This window comes from Petaurus breviceps, unplaced genomic scaffold, assembly GCF_028583685.1.
Source record: "Petaurus breviceps papuanus isolate PSGF00001 unplaced genomic scaffold, PetGlider_PUasm1.0 91133, whole genome shotgun sequence".
NCBI classification, from domain to species: Eukaryota; Metazoa; Chordata; class Mammalia; order Diprotodontia; family Petauridae; genus Petaurus; species Petaurus breviceps.
The window spans coordinates 85,306,323-85,323,054 of NW_027187419.1; the positions used below are offsets into that span (position 1 = coordinate 85,306,323).

At 39.1% G+C, this 16,732-nt stretch overlaps 2 protein-coding genes and 1 pseudogene across 7 annotated transcripts in view; 1 reads left to right on the plus strand and 2 right to left on the minus strand.

The window, feature by feature from the left end:
* The window catches only part of MARCHF7 (membrane associated ring-CH-type finger 7), a 61,286-nt gene that overhangs the window by 26,391 nt on the left and 18,163 nt on the right, over positions 1-16,732 (plus strand). For all 6 annotated transcript variants that reach the window (XM_069080616.1, XM_069080613.1, XM_069080614.1 and 3 more), the window contains 3 exons: positions 10,248-10,412; positions 13,682-14,789; positions 15,906-16,075. In XM_069080616.1, coding sequence (XP_068936717.1) covers positions 10,248-10,412; positions 13,682-14,789; positions 15,906-16,075 — 1,443 coding nt within the window. The remainder of the gene's footprint in view (positions 1-10,247; positions 10,413-13,681; positions 14,790-15,905; positions 16,076-16,732) is intronic.
* On the minus strand, positions 7,470-8,669 carry LOC138154976 (TLE family member 5 pseudogene; annotated as a pseudogene).
* LOC138155384 (CD302 antigen) overlaps positions 15,117-16,732 on the minus strand; it is a 220,016-nt gene continuing 218,400 nt past the window's right edge. Inside the window, exon 8 of the mRNA XM_069080609.1 lies at positions 15,117-15,552. The gene's annotated coding sequence lies outside the window, so the exon portion shown is untranslated. The remainder of the gene's footprint in view (positions 15,553-16,732) is intronic.

The window sequence follows — 16,732 nt, forward strand, 5'->3', positions numbered from 1 at the left end:
AATGTGAAGCTTTTTCCACTTATTCTATGCTTTGATTTCTTTCACTTGTATAATGACAATCTTAAGTTGTTTTATTTCTCAGGTCTTTTTCAACTCTTTTAATATGGAGTGAGAGACAGAATTTTTAAAGTATCATCTATTATACTTACATGATTAAATAAATTGTTAGTGTTTCTCTTTCAAAAGATGAGTTTTTATGTTTAAATTTATCTTTTGGGCTAAAATTAAAAATACATAGTATTTGGATTTATTTATTTAAGAATTCTAAAGATAACCAGGATTTGCCTCTTTCTTAATTGAATCGTTTAGATTTTAAAATAATTTTACTTGACATTTAAACTTGTTTGGGGAAAGGTAGGATTATGACAAGGAGTTCTGGTGAATGTGAAAATCTTGTTTTACTCTGGTATACCAAATATCAAAGTTATAATTTCATGCTTAGGCATTTCCATTAAATTTTTAGTCACCTCATTTTAGGACCCAGCTGAATATCATTACACCAGTTCTTGAAAATCTTGTGTCCTTAATACCAGGATACATTTCAGACATTGCTGTTTTCCTTCACTGTTTTGCTACTTGAAAAACTGAAGTTACATTATTTATTGAAAAAAAATGGGAATAGAGCCCTAATAAAATGTGGGCTTTAAAGTTCTTTATATCTAGCTCATAAAATATGATTATGAAAGACTGAACCATAGTAGTTAAACACACCCCTGGGGCATAATGATGAATCCAAAATTTTGCTTTAACAGTTGTCTTAGAACTAAGTGTTCTTACCTGTGATCAGATAATTGAAATATTTTCAAGGCAGAGTGATCTCATTATTTATAATATTTTCCCTTCCACAGAAGTATTATATTCCAAGATGTTTAAAAATATACTTACCTGAGTTCTCAATATTTTTTTATATAATACAGCTACCAGTTTCATCCTAGCCTACTTGGAAACTATACTAGTAATTTATTATCAGATTATTTGGTTCCTAGAAAATGGTGCAGTTACATGCATTATGTTTCCAAATGTACAAGCTAAGTTTCTAATGTGGTAAAGTGATGGAAATGTGGATTCAGAGTATGCTAAGTGAACATCCCCAGCACCATTTTCTCTCAATTTGAAAAAAAAAAATGTGAGTATGTGATCGTGTTTTTTACATAGTAGTCTGTGAAAGTTGAACATACTTGAACAATTTAATAGCACAGTTACCACCAGTGTATCTGGCTTTTGGAAGAGAGACATAATGAGAATGGGGTCATTGTATTTGAGAAAGGAGAGGAAGAACTTGTATGAGATTGTTGAGAGAATAGATTCCAAATCCTAAATATTGTAACTGAATATGGGCTAGGGTATTTCTTTGTCTCCAGGAATTCTTGGTGACTAGCCCAGGAGTCTACCCTCATCTTGCCAGGAGCAGATGAGCTGGCTTGGCTTATCAGTTGTGAAGTAGGAGAAAGGGAGGCCATGAACTATCTCTTATGGACAGCTATCCCTTTCCCCTTTCCAAATTACTCACAGGTTTCACATTTACTTTTAGTACCTCTCTTATAGATAGGAATAGTGAAAGAAGATACCTCTGACCTTTAAAAAAAAGCATAAATAGAAAACTTGTGTTTTGATTCCTGATGTTTTACTGTAAACCACTCTTCATTTTTTGTTTCAAATGGAACTGTCTGAATTATTCCATCACATGAAGCTCTCAATAAGGGAAACAGCTGTTCATTTCTTTCCCCTAGTTTTAATTCAGAATGAAGGTGTTAAAGACATCCTATAAGAAAGGGGAGGGAGATATAGGGGACACTCAGACTAACACTTAGATTCTTTAACTGTTACCAGGATTGGTCACAAGACTAGGATCTCACATAGCATATATTTCACTCCTTAACAGTAGCTGATTATGTCTGCTTTTGTTATTTCCATGCTAAGGTGGTTCAAACATGTGGGTGAGACCAAGGCTTTGACTGGGACAGAGAGAAGGGAAGGGCCAACTGTTTTTTTTTTTTTTTCCCTTCTTGAATTCCATTGACTTTCCATCTTCTAGGGCCACAGGCACTGAAATGAACTTACCATTTATCTAGCTTTTTCCTTGGAGGAAGATTCATCTGTGTAGCAAACTTTATGATTAGTAGGTATCCCTTGAGTGTTTTTGCATTATTAAGAGCTAACATAACAGATTGAACTTCTCAACTTCTGGCCGTGACGTACCTTGTACCTTAATGACTAGAGTTTGACATTAGTAGGGGAGGTAAAAAGACTTGATAAAACATTGACACCTTCTTAGTGGAATTTAACATCCTAGTTTAGGAATATGACATCAATAACCAAGATACAAAATAGTACATTAGTACTTGAGAGGTTTAAACAGAATGTTTTGTGATAGTTACTTGAGAATAATGAACAACTAAGAATATCAGGTAAAGTTTAATGGAAGAAGTGTCATTTGAATGTACATTGAAAGATGATAGGGGGGGGCGGGGCCAAGATGGCGGAGTAGAAGCACGACCCTCCCGCAGCTCCGCCTTCCACCCTCCCCAATCCATGTAAAAAGGGGACTCTAAACAAACTTTGGAGCTGCAGAACCCACAAAATGACACAGAGAAGCTAACCTCCCGCTGAGAAAAGCCCGGCAGGCCGGCAGGAATCGGCCAGCTCAGTGCTCTGGGAGCGGAGCCCAGCCCCACGCCGAGGCTTTAGCCCCAGGGCAGGCCTGACCAGCCGCCAGCCAGAGGGACTCCAGATCAGCAGCAGCTGTGGCCGTTTCTAGATTTATCAACACATAGATGCGAAGGACAAGGTGAGAGGCCAGTGCATTCTGGACTTTGGGACCCAGTAAGTGGGAGTGCTGTGGCTTTTACCCCTGGGGCGAGAAACCGCTGAGACGCCAGCACATCCTGCCAGCGGTGGCTTCAGCTCCTGGCCTGCAGAGTGTAGGGGACCAAGCACCAGTCTGAGGGGTCATCGCTTTTGCTTTAACCTGCTTGGATCTGGATTGCAGTCTAGGGTGGAGGTCCTGGGGTGTGTGTCCAGCTTGCCAGAGCGTGTGGAGACCTCAGAGAGGGCACCCATCTAATACCTCCGGCAGCTGAGAAAACCCCAGCGTTTGGGATGAAAACTCCCCTGTCTGGTGGCAGAGTCCTACTGTGGCAAAAAGCCCAAAAGTCAAATCATTGAGTGGCAAAATGAGCAGGCAAAGGAAACAAAGCAGACAGAAGATTCCAACATTACACTCCTATTTTGGGGATAAGAAGGAGCAAGGCATGGAACGGGAGGAAATCAGTGAAGTCAGAACTCCTGCACCAAAAGCTTCAAAGGAAAATACAAGCTGGTTACAGGCCATAGAGGACCTTAAGAAGCAGATAAGAAAAGTGGAGGAAAAATTGGGAAGAGAAATGAGAACAATGCAAGAAAATTATGAAATGAGAGTCAACAGCCTGACTGAAGAAAATAATACCTTAAAAAACAGACTGACTCAAATGGCAAAGGAGGCTCAGAAAGGCAATGAGGAGAAGAATGCCTTAAAAAGTCGAATTTGCCAGATGGAAAAAGAATCTCAAAAGCTCACTGAGGAGAATCATTGCTTCAGAATTAGATTGGAGCAAATGGAAGCTAATGACTTTATGAGAAATCAAGATGCTGTTAAACAGATCCAAACAAATGAAAGAATAGAAGGCAATGTGAAATATCTCATGGGAAAAACCACTGACCTGGAAAATAGATCCAGGAGAGATAATTTAAAAATTATTGGACTGCCTGAGAGCCATGACCAAAGTAAGAGCCTGGAAGGCATCCTCCAGGAAGTTCTCAAAGAAAACTGCCCTGATGTTTTAGAACGAGAGGGCAAAATAGAGGTTGAAAGAATCCACCGATCACCTCCTGAAAAAGATCCCAAAAAGAAAACTCCTAGGAATATTATAGCCAGGTTCCAGAATTCCCAGATTAAGGAGAGAATATTACAAGCAGCCAGGAAGAAACAATTTGAATATTGTGGAAACCCAATCAGGATAACCCAGGATCTGGCAGCTTCTACACTGAGGGATCGAAGGGCCTGGAATGTGATATTCCGGAGGTCAAGGGAGCTGGGATTAAAACCAAGAGTCACCTACCCAGCAAAACTGAGTATCCTGTTTCAGGGGAAAATATGGTCATTCAGTGGAATACAGGACTTTCAAGCATTCTTGCTGAAAAAACCAGAGCTGAATAGAAAATTTGACATTCAGATACAAGAAGCAAGAGAAGCATGAGAAGGTAAACAGGGAAAAGAAATCATAAGGAACTTATCAAAGTTGAACTATTTTTTTTTTTTAAGCAATTGGGGTTGAGTGGCTTGCTCAGGGTTGCACGGTCAGTTGTTGTTTCTGGGTGTGGTGCTGGGTGTCTGGGCCCGGATTTGATCCGGGTCATCCTGGCACTGATGCCGGTGCTCTTGCTTGCTGAGCCACTTGGCCAAAGTTGAACTATTAACATTCCTACATGGAAAAACAATAATTGTAACTTACGAAACTTTGTAGTTGAAGGGATTAGAAATATATATATTATATATATATATATATATATATATATATATGTCTTTATATGAGGGTATGCAGGCATATGAATACATATGTGAATGTGTGTATATATGTTTACAGGTATACATAGATAGACAGCACGGGACCAATTTAACAGGAAGGGATGATACTTAAAAGGTGAAATTAAGAGGTGAGAGGGATATAATGAGAGGAGATGGGGAGAGACAGAGTGGGGCAACTATCTCATACAGAAGAGGCAAGGGAAAATGGTTGCAATGGAGGAGAAGAATAGGAGGGTGGGGGGAAATGGGTCAACCTTATTCCTATTGGGTCTGGCTTGAGGAGGGAGGGAAATACACACTGAATAGGGGATCTCACCCTCCAGGAGAATGGGGGGGGAGAGGATGTGAGGGGGGATGATGGAGGGGAGGGCAGGCTGGGGGGGGGGGAAGTTGGAAGCACCCACTTTTGAAAGGGGACGGGATCAGGGTGGAGAGTAGAGAAGGTGGGATGTGGGATGGGAGGGAGGGAAATATAGTCAGTCTTTTACAATATATCTGCTATGTTATTGTTTTGCATTAGCCACGCATGTACAGCCTATACTGAACTGCTTGTCTTCCCAGTAGGGGTGGGTGGTAAGGGAGGAAGGGAATGAATCTGTAATTCAAGGTTTTAAAATCAAATGTTTAAATATATATATACTATTATCAATATTGTTTTACATATAATTGGGAAATATAGAGATCCACCATGCCCTACTGGAAAAGTTGAAACGGGTGTGGGAGAAAATATGGGAGAGAGCAGATCAGAGGTGGGGATATCCTGTGGGACTGCTGTTTTGGGGGGATGGGTGGGGGAAAGGCGGGGAGAAAATTTGTAACTCAAAATCTGGCGGAGACGAACGATGTAGATCAGAAGTTAATAAAGCATTTAAAAAAAAAAAAGAAAGAAAGATGATAGGAGATCATTACGTAAAATGAAAAAGAGCGTTCTGCACCTAGGGAACAGCTTGAATAAAATACAAAAAGGTAGAGGTGTACAAGGTATGTTTGGGGTACCGAGAGCAGTCTTATATGAGTGAACATAGAATGTTGCAGGGAATTGTAGGAGATAAGGGTGGTATAGAAGTTGCTATCTTATTACGGAAGTCCTTGAATGATCAACAGTAGAGTTGGAACTTGGTTGAAAAAATTTTGAGTACAGGAGTCATATCATGAGACATGCTTAAGGAAGATTAATTTGACTTCAGTTTGATGAATGTATTGGTGAGGATAGATGGTGTAGAGAAAACCTCTTTAAAAGCTTTTATTTTAGTCCAGATAGATGATATTGAGAGTATGTTGTAATAGAATGAGTCCTGGACTAGGGGTAAGAAGACTTGGTTTTAAATCCCAGCCCTGTTATTTGATCTTTGGACCTCAGTTTCTTCATCAGTAAAATGGAAATAAAAGTAATATGTACTTCACAGAATTGTTATGAGAAAAACTCTTGTCAAACCTTAAGATGCTTATTAGAGTTGTCTAAAGAATTGAAAATGATAATTGGGAAGTATGTGGTAAGCATGAGCTGATATAAAGTATCTTATCAAAGAAATGATCTTATACAATCTTTTTGTCCTTGGAATATGGAAGTGTTTGTGTTAATTAGTATTAGTCCCATACAGAAAAATAATTAATTTTAGCAAAAAATTTTGTGATTTAAAAGAAAAGGTCTGGTCACAATGTGAGAGTGAGGGACAACTAACAGTCATCCTGTGTACCACTAGTATTCTCACACTATTAAGAGGGCAAGGTCCTACCCCAGTGTTTTGTGTGGATCTTATGGTGAATTTATGGAAGGACAGGGATGCGAATTGCACAGAATCAGCAGCCATAGATAAATTTCCACCTAAACTCTTTGAAGGGAAATAGTCACATTGATGAGATCACAGATCTGTTTGCATAAATAACACCAATATTTCAAACCTAGTTGCCTTAGGTGAATGATGGTGCCATTGATTGAAATAGTAAAATCACAATCATCTTTAGAAGATAAAAAGGTCAAATTTGAATTGGTTGAATTTGAGATGACAATGTGATAGCTAAGTGGCCACGGCCTCTAAGAAAACAGGTGTAGATCTATAGTTTGAAGAAATCAGGATTGGAGGTAAAGATTTGAGAATAATCTGTTTTGTTTTTTTTTGAGGGGGGAAGGCAAGGCAGTTGGGGGTAAGTGACTTGTCCAAGGTCACGCAGTAAGTAGTAAGTGTCTGGGGCCAAATTTGAACTCAGGTCCTCCTGACTTCAGGGCCAGTGCTTTCTCTACTCACTGCACCACCTAGCCTCCCCAAAAATAATCTGATTTAGAGGTGATAAGTGAAGCTATTAGAGTAGCTAAATCTACCAGGGGGAAAAGTATAGTGAAAAATAAAGAAGGCCAGTGAAACAGTGTAAGTTGAAGTACCTGGCATAAGGTGAAAAGAACAGGAGGTATAGTCATTGAAAGGGAAAACAAGAATAGTAGAGATTTAAAAAGAAAATCAGGAGAGTGGTATCTATGTTTTAGAGAGGAAGGGTATCTACAAGGAGAGAGTGATCTATTCTGGTCTTAATAACACTGTATTTAGAGTTGAAGATGAATGCTCAGCAAATCAAATATATTATCTGTCCTATATAAATAGAGTCTTCATTAGAAGGTACCTTTTGAATTAAAATATATCCTGGTTACCAAGATTGATGTAAACTGCTAGGCTATGTAGAGAGCCCACATTTTAGAATTGTATTTTCTATGGATAATAATGCTTTGAAAAACTTAAAAGGGTTGTGAAGAAAACCCTTTGTAAACCTTTAAAACAGGGTATAGATGTGAGTTGTTTATGCCTGAAAGGTGATACTGGTAAGGCAGAATAGTGAAGCTTGGTTTGGTTTTGTTGTTTTTCCACTTAATATTTTTTTTCCAATTACATGCAAAGATAGTTTTCAGCATTCATTTTTTTTTTTTGGCGGTACCCTCATCTTTATTTGTGAGCATGGGGTGGGGGAGGAAGCAGGTCCTTCTGGTCCTCTCTATCCAGCCTTCTCTCCCCCAAATGCCTGCTGCTGAGCTCTCTCCCAGTGCCTGGCCCAAAGGGAAGGGGCTCAGGTCCCAAGTTAGGTGGGTGATGGAGCAGAGCCTGGGAGGAGTCAGGCAAGCAAATGGCAGGTGGGAGGAAAGGAGGAGGGAGGCAGGGTAGAGCCTCCACATGGGGAGGGGGGAATGGAGGACAGGAACCCGGGGCCGGCTGGCATCCGTGATTGCATGCAGTACCACGAGGGGACTGGGGAACTGCTGTGCTGGGTGCGCAGCAAACAGGCCAAAACGGGGGGGGAAGGGAAGAAAAAAATTAACCTATGTGCACAGGGAAGGGGGGGAGGCGCTTGGAGCTAGGATGGGTTCATTCTTTTATTCCCTTCCACCCCGGTCTGGTCCCATTCACACCCCAAGGGTAATTTAGGGGAAAGGAGAAGGGGTGGCAGGGGGCAAGGGAACAGTCAAAGCTATGGGGCTGGGGGCGACGTCTTAGATGGGCCAGCTGGCACTGAGGTGCCAGGGTGCCAGCAGCCACCTTAAATACCAAACCTTTCTCCCACCTCCAGTGCTGTGCCTCTAATCTGACTTGTCACCATCATTGTCCTGGTGGGCATCCCCATCATGCCCATTCTTATCCTCTTTAGAGAGGTGGGCCTGAGAGCCCCGGGCAGAAAGGGAGAGGAGGCCAGTGCCTGTGCTGATAGCTGGCAGAGATGGAGGCTGCAGGCCCACAGGCAGAGGAGTCAAGGGCAAGGCCAGGGCCTGGATCTGGGACAGCTGATGGAGTTCAACTCTGGAGCAGTTACCTGCTTGGCTCGCTCAGTGGCCCCCAAGACCTGCTGTTGGTGCTCTTGTGAAAGGAAGGGCAAGACTTGAGCACAAATTCCATTGAGCCTCTTGATGATTTCAGCCTGTTTATGCATTTAAATGTTGAGGCCATAGGACATCTCATACTACATGACATAATGACGCTGCATCTCCGACTTCTCTCTGGCCAGCTTGTCACACTCCAGTTTTAAGCTGTGTTACTGTGCTTGTAGGAGCTGAAACTCATCCCTGCTGCGGTCACAGGAGTCTGAGGTTGTGTGAGGAACCCGAGTGCCTGCTTTGTGGAAACATCACCCCCGGCGCTGCCGCTCAGCTCTGCCGCAGCGCTCCCCGGCCTGCTGCCTCCTCCGGGCCGCCGGGCCTGCTCCCGCTCTGGGCCGGGCAGGCCGCCGCTTCCTGCCTCCCGCGGCCCTCCCGGGTTGCTGCTCCTATTGTTTAATGGCAGCCGCCGGCGGCTGGAGGTGGGGGCGCCGGGAGGGGGGCGGGCTGTGGCAGCGGCAGCAGCTCCGGCCTTGGCTCTGTCGGTCCGGCTCCGGCCTCAGCCGAGCACCAGCAGCACCACCTGCTGCAGCCGAGCCCGTGGCCTGCACTGGGGCGCGCGCGGGGGTCAGCATTCACTTTTGCAAGATTTTGAGTACCACATTTTCCCCCTCCTTTGTTCCACAAGATGGCATGGAATCTGATATAAACCTATACATCATATTAAGCATATTTCCACATTAGTCATATTGTGAAAGAAGAATTAGGACAAAAGAGAAAACCAGAAAAAAGAGAGAAAATAATATGCTTCAATCTGCATTCAGACTCCATAGTTCTTTCTCTGAATGTGGACAGCTTCGTGAGTTCCTTGGAATTGTCTTAGATCATTGCATTGCTGAGAAGAGCTAAGTCTATCAAGGTTTGTCATCACACAATGTTGAAGCGAGAGTGTTTAAAAATATAGTTTTCCACTACTTTAAAATAAATTTGGTTTATGAAATTTACAGATTTTTTAATAAACTGGGGCAAAGATTCTTAGCCATTATTTCACTTTCATTAATATGCAAATTTGGAATCTCCTTAACACCCTTACCCCCCCCCCAAATTTAATGGGGCTCATTTTTTGCATTCTTGTTTTCTTCATGAGTCAAAAAGCAAAAATAAAAATTGCTTTTCTTGGTGTAAATTTTTTATTTCTTGGGGGGGGGAGGGCAATTGGGGTTAAGTGACTTGCCCAAGGTCACACGTCTAGTTTTTGTGTTAAGTGTCTGAGGCTGGATTTGAACTCAGATCCTCCTGACTCCAGGGCCAGTACTCTATTCACTGTGCCACTTAGCCACCCTAAATTTTTTATTTCTTGAGGTTGGTGGTTTGCCTTGTACAGAGATTAATCACTTATGGATAAAATTGAATGCTGATAATATATTATCTCTTAAATTGTTTTAAATTGCAGCTTAGTGAAATAAATATTATAAATAGTCCAAATTCAATTATATAACTTCTAATTTTAGCAAGTGGTGTTATTAGAAGTTTTATCCCAACTTGTTTCTGCAAAATAGGAGATATAGTATAACCTATCATGATGTATTTTATGGCCAACAATATGGGTTTGTGAAGCTTAATAGACTAAATTTTTATAGCATTTCATTAGAGAATTATTCTTCCTTGTATAGATCCTGAGCTGTAGGCAAATAAGTACCCTTTTTGTTTTCGTTATGCAAAAATGATAGGGATTTTCGAAAACATTGGTGGCTTGATTTCTATGAAAGATCTGCTATATTTTTACCCACAAAATGTCTGATTTTAAGTGTGTTAGTTAAACATGTGGATGAGTTTTCAAAGCCATATTATAAGCTCTTTGATTTAAAATTTCTTCATTTTCGTTTTTAGATTCTTCTTGGAGACATAGTCAAATTCCCAGGTCTTCTTCAATGGTACTTGGATCACTGGGGACTGAATTAGTGAGAGAAAGAAGAGATCTGGAAAGGAGAACAGATCCCTCTATTAATCTTATGGATTATAGTCACAGGAGTGGTGATTTTACATCTTCATCATGTATGTTTAAACTATATTTTTATTTGTGGCTTGTGTAAAGTGCCATTTCACATTGTTTTACATGTATTCATTAACCTGAAAATAAAAAGAAAGAAAAAAGTAGAGTTTATGGCATTAGGTGGAGAGGAGGGAAGAACAGGTTTGAGTTTGGGATCCCCTGTTATTAAAGTGAGTGTTTATTTGCCATATTTTTTTCCCTTTCACAACCATACTCCTAGAAAAAGAAGTCTAAAACTTCGCTTACACTTCCATTACCTTATTATTCACTTTAATTTTTTTGGAATCAGTTCCTCTACTATCTCCTCACCAAAACAATTTTCTCCAAGGTTTGTCACTATTCACTTGTTAAATCTTGTGATTTGTTCTCAGTTCTCATCCTTTTTGACTTCTCTGCATCATTTTAAAAATTAAAAAATTCAATTAATGGCTCCCCTTTAAAAAATAAAATTCCTGTAACAAATATGACTAGTTAAACAAAACAAATTCCCATATTGACCGTATTTATTTAGTCCTTTATCTCTTTCTAAGAAACATTTAACAATGCTGACTATCCCATTCTGGATATATCTCTAGTCATATTACTTTTCCTGGTTATCCTCCTCTGACTGCTCCCTGTTGACCTTCTTTACTGAGATATTTCTCTCTTGCTCCTTTATCATGGGTGATCTACCAAGGTTCTTTCTAGGCCCTCTTCTGTATGTCTGTGCCCTATCTTGGTAATCTCATTAACAATAGATTGACTCATTTATGGAAATGACTCCCAGAGCTATATATCTAAGTATTTCTAATATGTTCTTAATTTCATATAACTTAATGCCTGCTAAACATTTCCCTGTTGTGTCCTGTAAGCATACCAATTTTAGCATTTCCAAATTTCATGATTTTTAATCTTTCCCAAGCTTCTCTATATCTGTTGAGGTAACTTAACCATCTCAGTCATTCAGGTTTAAGACCTTGGAGTCATGTGTCACTTTCTTCTGTGGTCATCCCCCAATATCTAATCATTTGCCAAGTCTTATCATCAACTTCAGTCCTCCTATCTCCCTCCTTTCCACTCAAAGCTACCATCCCAGTTTAGGCCCTTAGCACCTAGCAGCTCTAGAATCACTTAAGAGTAGTGATTCTGGAACTGCTTTGTGCCCCCAAGACCCTTCTAGTCAGTCTATGACATCAAAACTGTGTTTATAATTATACTGAGACTTTATTTAATTTTTAAAATATTCCTCTCTTCCAACTGTTTCTTTTACTTCAGATTATCTTTAATTCACTTCATTCAGTCACAACAGATTGAATGCAGAAGCAGATAAGAATATCCATCTGTCTTCTCATAAGCCATACATTAAAAAGATTTGCACAAATGTGTAAAAGTGTCATTTTTCTCACTTAAGTTTTTAGAAAATAGTTTTTCCATTAAAAATTATTTATTTTAAGTGGTAATGATTTTATTTTAAAATGAATAACTTAATATTTTAACAGTTATAATTTCTGATCCTTGATAAATATTGAGAGGTATAAACCAAGTAAAACAAAAACTCTTTGGGATACTCAGGTTTTGGTTTTTTTTAACTTGCATTTTTTGTTTTATTTATTTACTTTTAGTTTACAACATTCAGTTCCACAATCCTTTGAGTTCAAAATTTTCTCCCCCTCCTTCTACCCTCTTGCCTCCCATGGTGGCATGTAATCTGATATAGGTTTTACAAATACCTTCACATTAAACATTAGTCAAGTTGTAAAGAAGAATTATAACCAATGGAATGAACAATGTGAAAGAAGGAATAAAACAGAGCAAGTAGTTTGCTTCAGTGTGCTTTCAGACTGTAGTTCTTTTTCTGGATGTGGATAGCCCTTTCCATCTTGAGTCTCTTGGAGTTGTCTTAGAACCTTGCATATCAAAGTTAGTCATCGCAGATACCATGTGTCTGTAATTGTGTACAAAGTTCTGGTTCTGCTCTGCTCACTCAGCATCAGTTTATATACGTCTCTAGGTTATTATGAAGTTTGTCTGCTCCTCATTTCTTATAGCTCAATAGTATTTCATTACATTCATATACTACAACTTGTTTAGCCATTCCCTAATTGATGGGCATCCCCTTGATTTCCAATTCTTTGCTACCACAAAAAGAGTTGCTATAAATATTTTTGTATGTATGGGTCTTTTTCCCACTCGTATGATCTCTTTGGGATACAGATATAGAGGTGATATTGTTGGGTCAAAGGGTATGCACATTTTTATAGCTCTTTGGGCATAGTTCCAAATTGTTCTCCAGAATGGTTGTATCAGTTCCCAACTCCCATCACCAGTGCATTAGTGTCCCAATTTTCCCACATCTTCTCCAGCATTTTATCATTTTCCTGTTTTGTCATCTTACTTAGCCAATCTGAGCAGTGAGATGAGGATACTCAGGTGTTTTGTTTGTTTTGGTATTTTTGCTTTTTGGAGGGGGGAAGGAAGGGCAGTTGGGGTTAAGTGACTTGCCCAAGGTCACACGGCTAGTTTTGTTAAGTGTCTGAGGCCAAATTTGAACTCAGGTCCTCCTGACTCCAGGGCTGGTGCTCTATTCCCTGCACCATCTAACTGTCTCATGGATACTCAGTTTTTAAGAGTGTAAAGGGATCCTTAATAACTTTTAAGTCTAGGAGTTATTTGACCAAAAGGTTTGAGATTTGTTCACCTACTATTCTGCTTATATCTCAGTTGGACTTTCTGCTTCTAGTCTTCATTTTATTCTTTCAGTTATCAAAATTTTTACTTATAAATAGATATGGATATATAGATAGATCTCATTCCTGTGGTCAAGCCTCTTCAATGGCTCCCTATTGCCTCCAATATAAATACGTATTTCTAAGGTTGGCATTTTAAGCTTTTCGCGTTCTGGCCCCAGAATGTCTTTCTATATTTTCATCACGTTTCATAATACTTTTTTAATCAAACTGACCCTTGTGCCTTTGAGGACTTTATTTCTGATCAACATAATCAGCAAAGAGATCTTTATGAAGTTGTTGGACAGTACTACGTTTTCTCTCAAATATAGCATTAGAATTATTCACTTTTTGAATTTTAAAATTTATAATATTAGAATTAAGCCAAAATAAGGTTTGACATGCCACTGTATTTTTGCAATAGAACTGCATCTCATACATAACATCTCTTCTGAGTAGAATAATGGCAAAATGAAGACGATGCCAACAAATTAACTTTTTAATATCTAAATTATTATATTCAGCTGATCATTTTCCCCTGCTCTCTCTTGCTGTTTTAATAATAGATCTTCAAGATAGAGTTGCTTCTTCATATTCTCAAGGAGCAAGACCAAAAGAGAATTCACTGAATACTTTGAGATTAAATACATCATCCATGAACCGTCAATGGCCTTCTGAACATCAGTCCTCCTTTTATTCTAGAGAACCAAGTAGAAATTCTTCCAGATCAAACTTTTCTCCAAGAGAAATGGAATCTCCCCAGAGGAGTGTACAGCAAGGTTTTTCTTACATCCCAAATAGAGATGAAGCTCCTTCAATTAGCAATTCAGAAAGGATTGGTTCATCTCAGAGATCACTGGCTGAGCCTTCTAATGACACTGAAGGAAGACGGACAACCAGACAGTTGTTATCTCGTCTAGCTTCTAGTATGTCATCTACCTTTTTTTCACGAAGATCTAGTCAGGATTCCTTGAGTACAAGATCATTAGATTCTGAAAATTCTTATCTTGCTCCAAGAGTTCTGACTTCCACACAATCTAGTGCAGCTTCATCTTCTGAAGTTCCAGATAATAGAACACCTGAATCTTCTCAGGGATTTAGATTTCTTAGGCGAAGATGGGGTTTATCATCTGTTGGCCAAAATCCTAACTCTGAGACTGGTTCAGAAAACTTTAGCCAAGAATCTGAAAGTAGAAATACTGGTTCCTGGTTGTCCTCCTCTCTACGAAATAGATGCACACCTTTATTTTCAAGGAGACGTCGAGAAGGAAGAGATGAATCTACACGTATACACACTACTGATGTGCCATCTAGACCCCAGCATGTTTTAAGAAGAGAGTCTAATGAAGAAGTTCACCTTGAGACACAAAATGAGTCCCTTGGGACTACTGCCAACAGATCACAAACCCCTACAGTGCCCAGCAATGCTGCTGCTTCTGCTGCTTCCACACCAGATTTGGCTCACAGTGGAAGAAATACAGGAATATCTGGAATTCTTCCTGGTTCCTTATTCCGATTTGCAGTCCCCTCTGCACTAGGAAGCAGTTTATCTGACAATGTCATGATCACTGTAGATATTATTCCCTCAGGTTGGAATTCATCTGATGGACAGAATGATAAGACTAAAACTCTACCTTCAAGAGACCCAGAAAGGCTACAGAAAATAAAAGAGAGGTAAAATAACGTGTTTTTCTTAAAGCCAAAAATAGAAGTTCTCTTTGTAATACTATGCTTAGAGTTTTTCTTATTTAAATGCTTTACAGTAATACTGATAAATGAACTGAAAACTTTTGAAGTCAGATTAGACTCTGAGGTCTATATGCTAAATACTTAGATACTTAATGTAATTCTAAGAAGTAGTTGGATTGAATATGTGTGTTCATAATCAAAGGTAGATAAATTAGAAAATTAGAAAAAAAATATCAAAATTTTTATTGTCTTAGAATGCAGAAATACACACGAAAAAGATTTTTTTCCCCCATCTCTTGACAAAAAATGCAACTAACCTTCTAGTAGAAGAGGGCTCAGGTTGTTGGATAATTGCCATAGAAACTTCTTGGAGCTGTTTAGAATTTATTTCCTCTTCCCTTGGTTATTTTTAGCATCAAGCAGCCTAGACCTTCTCTTAATCCAGTGGTTTTGCTAGTCCAGACTAGGTAGATTGAGGATGCCAAGAAGTTGTTGCTACATTATGATGAATGTTTAACTTTCTTTGGCATTAACTAATTTGATTTTACTTGTTTTGCTGCCTGTTGCACACCTAGCCTTTACTAATAATTACAGTAAAGCTAAATATATTACTCATTTAAAAGGAGAATTAGCTTGTTTGGGTGCTTCTCTCAAACATTTGTCCTGTTAAGAAATCAGGATGGCACAGACAAGACTGTTGGGGAGAGAACTGGTAGATCTGGTAAGCTGTCTTTTGTGTCAGAAGACCCTGGGGAGAAAGATAGCATCAGTTTAATGTGAATGGTATTTCTATATAGTACTACATTCAGATAATGTATAAAGGAAGCAATTATAAATCAATACTACTTGAGTTACTATTTCATTACTTCCAAGTGAATGGTGATATAGTTTCTTAGTATGTGGCTGAAGGCTCACCTTAAATAGTAAGTTTTTCAATTCCCTAATAAGTTGAGTGGAAGTAATTGAAAAATTAACCTATTATAAGACAGACCTGTGAAATCATTCTAAAATGAGCAGACCATAAACATGTGGAACGTGGGGTAAAAGTATTTTGTTTGAAGAGAAAAAAATACATAGTCATCATTTGTTTCCCTTTTTCAGCCTTCTTTTAGAGGACTCTGATGAAGAAGAAGGTGATTTGTGTAGAATTTGCCAGATGGCAGCTGCATCCTCCTCTAACCTTCTAATAGAGCCATGCAAATGCACTGGAAGTTTGCAATATGTTCATCAGGAATGTATGAAGAAGTGGTTACAGGCCAAAATTAATTCTGGTAAGATCTACCTGTTTTCTGACAAATTTTTTCTTTCTGGAATTAGCCTAAGATTTGCTCTATGCCCCTTAAATAAGGATTCTATGACTATGTGATATATGTTATGTGTTAGAATTATAATCTGAACTCAAGTGGAAAAAACCTCACTGAATTAACTCCAAAGAACTATTAAAATAAAATTGGTTTTTCATACCATCACAGAATCTGAAAAGGAGAAAGAGACCTCAAAGGGCCTTTAGAACAACTTCTTCATTTGACAAATGAAGAACACAAGGCTCAAAGGAGTTTAAACAAGTCTAAAAAGGTCATTTAGCCGATTTAGTTTGAGTTACCATTGGAGTCCGAGTTTATTGATTCCTTCTCCTATCCATTCTACTTTTTCCCACTAAATCCCTGTTCAGCAACTTTCAGCTAACTAGCAGCCTCTTCACATGTTTATATTGTGGGCATAATGGATACTTGCATTGATGACCTTAGGTCATTGTAGGATTCTTCATCTGCAAAATCAAAAATATTTTTCTCTAAAGTCTTTTTCAGTCTGAATCAGCAAAAAAAAAAAGATTATTAAACATAGCATGTGGTAATTGTATTTCCATGTACAGTTGTGTTTTGTGTGTGTGTGTGTGTGTGTGTGTGTGTGTGTGTGTGTGTGTGTGT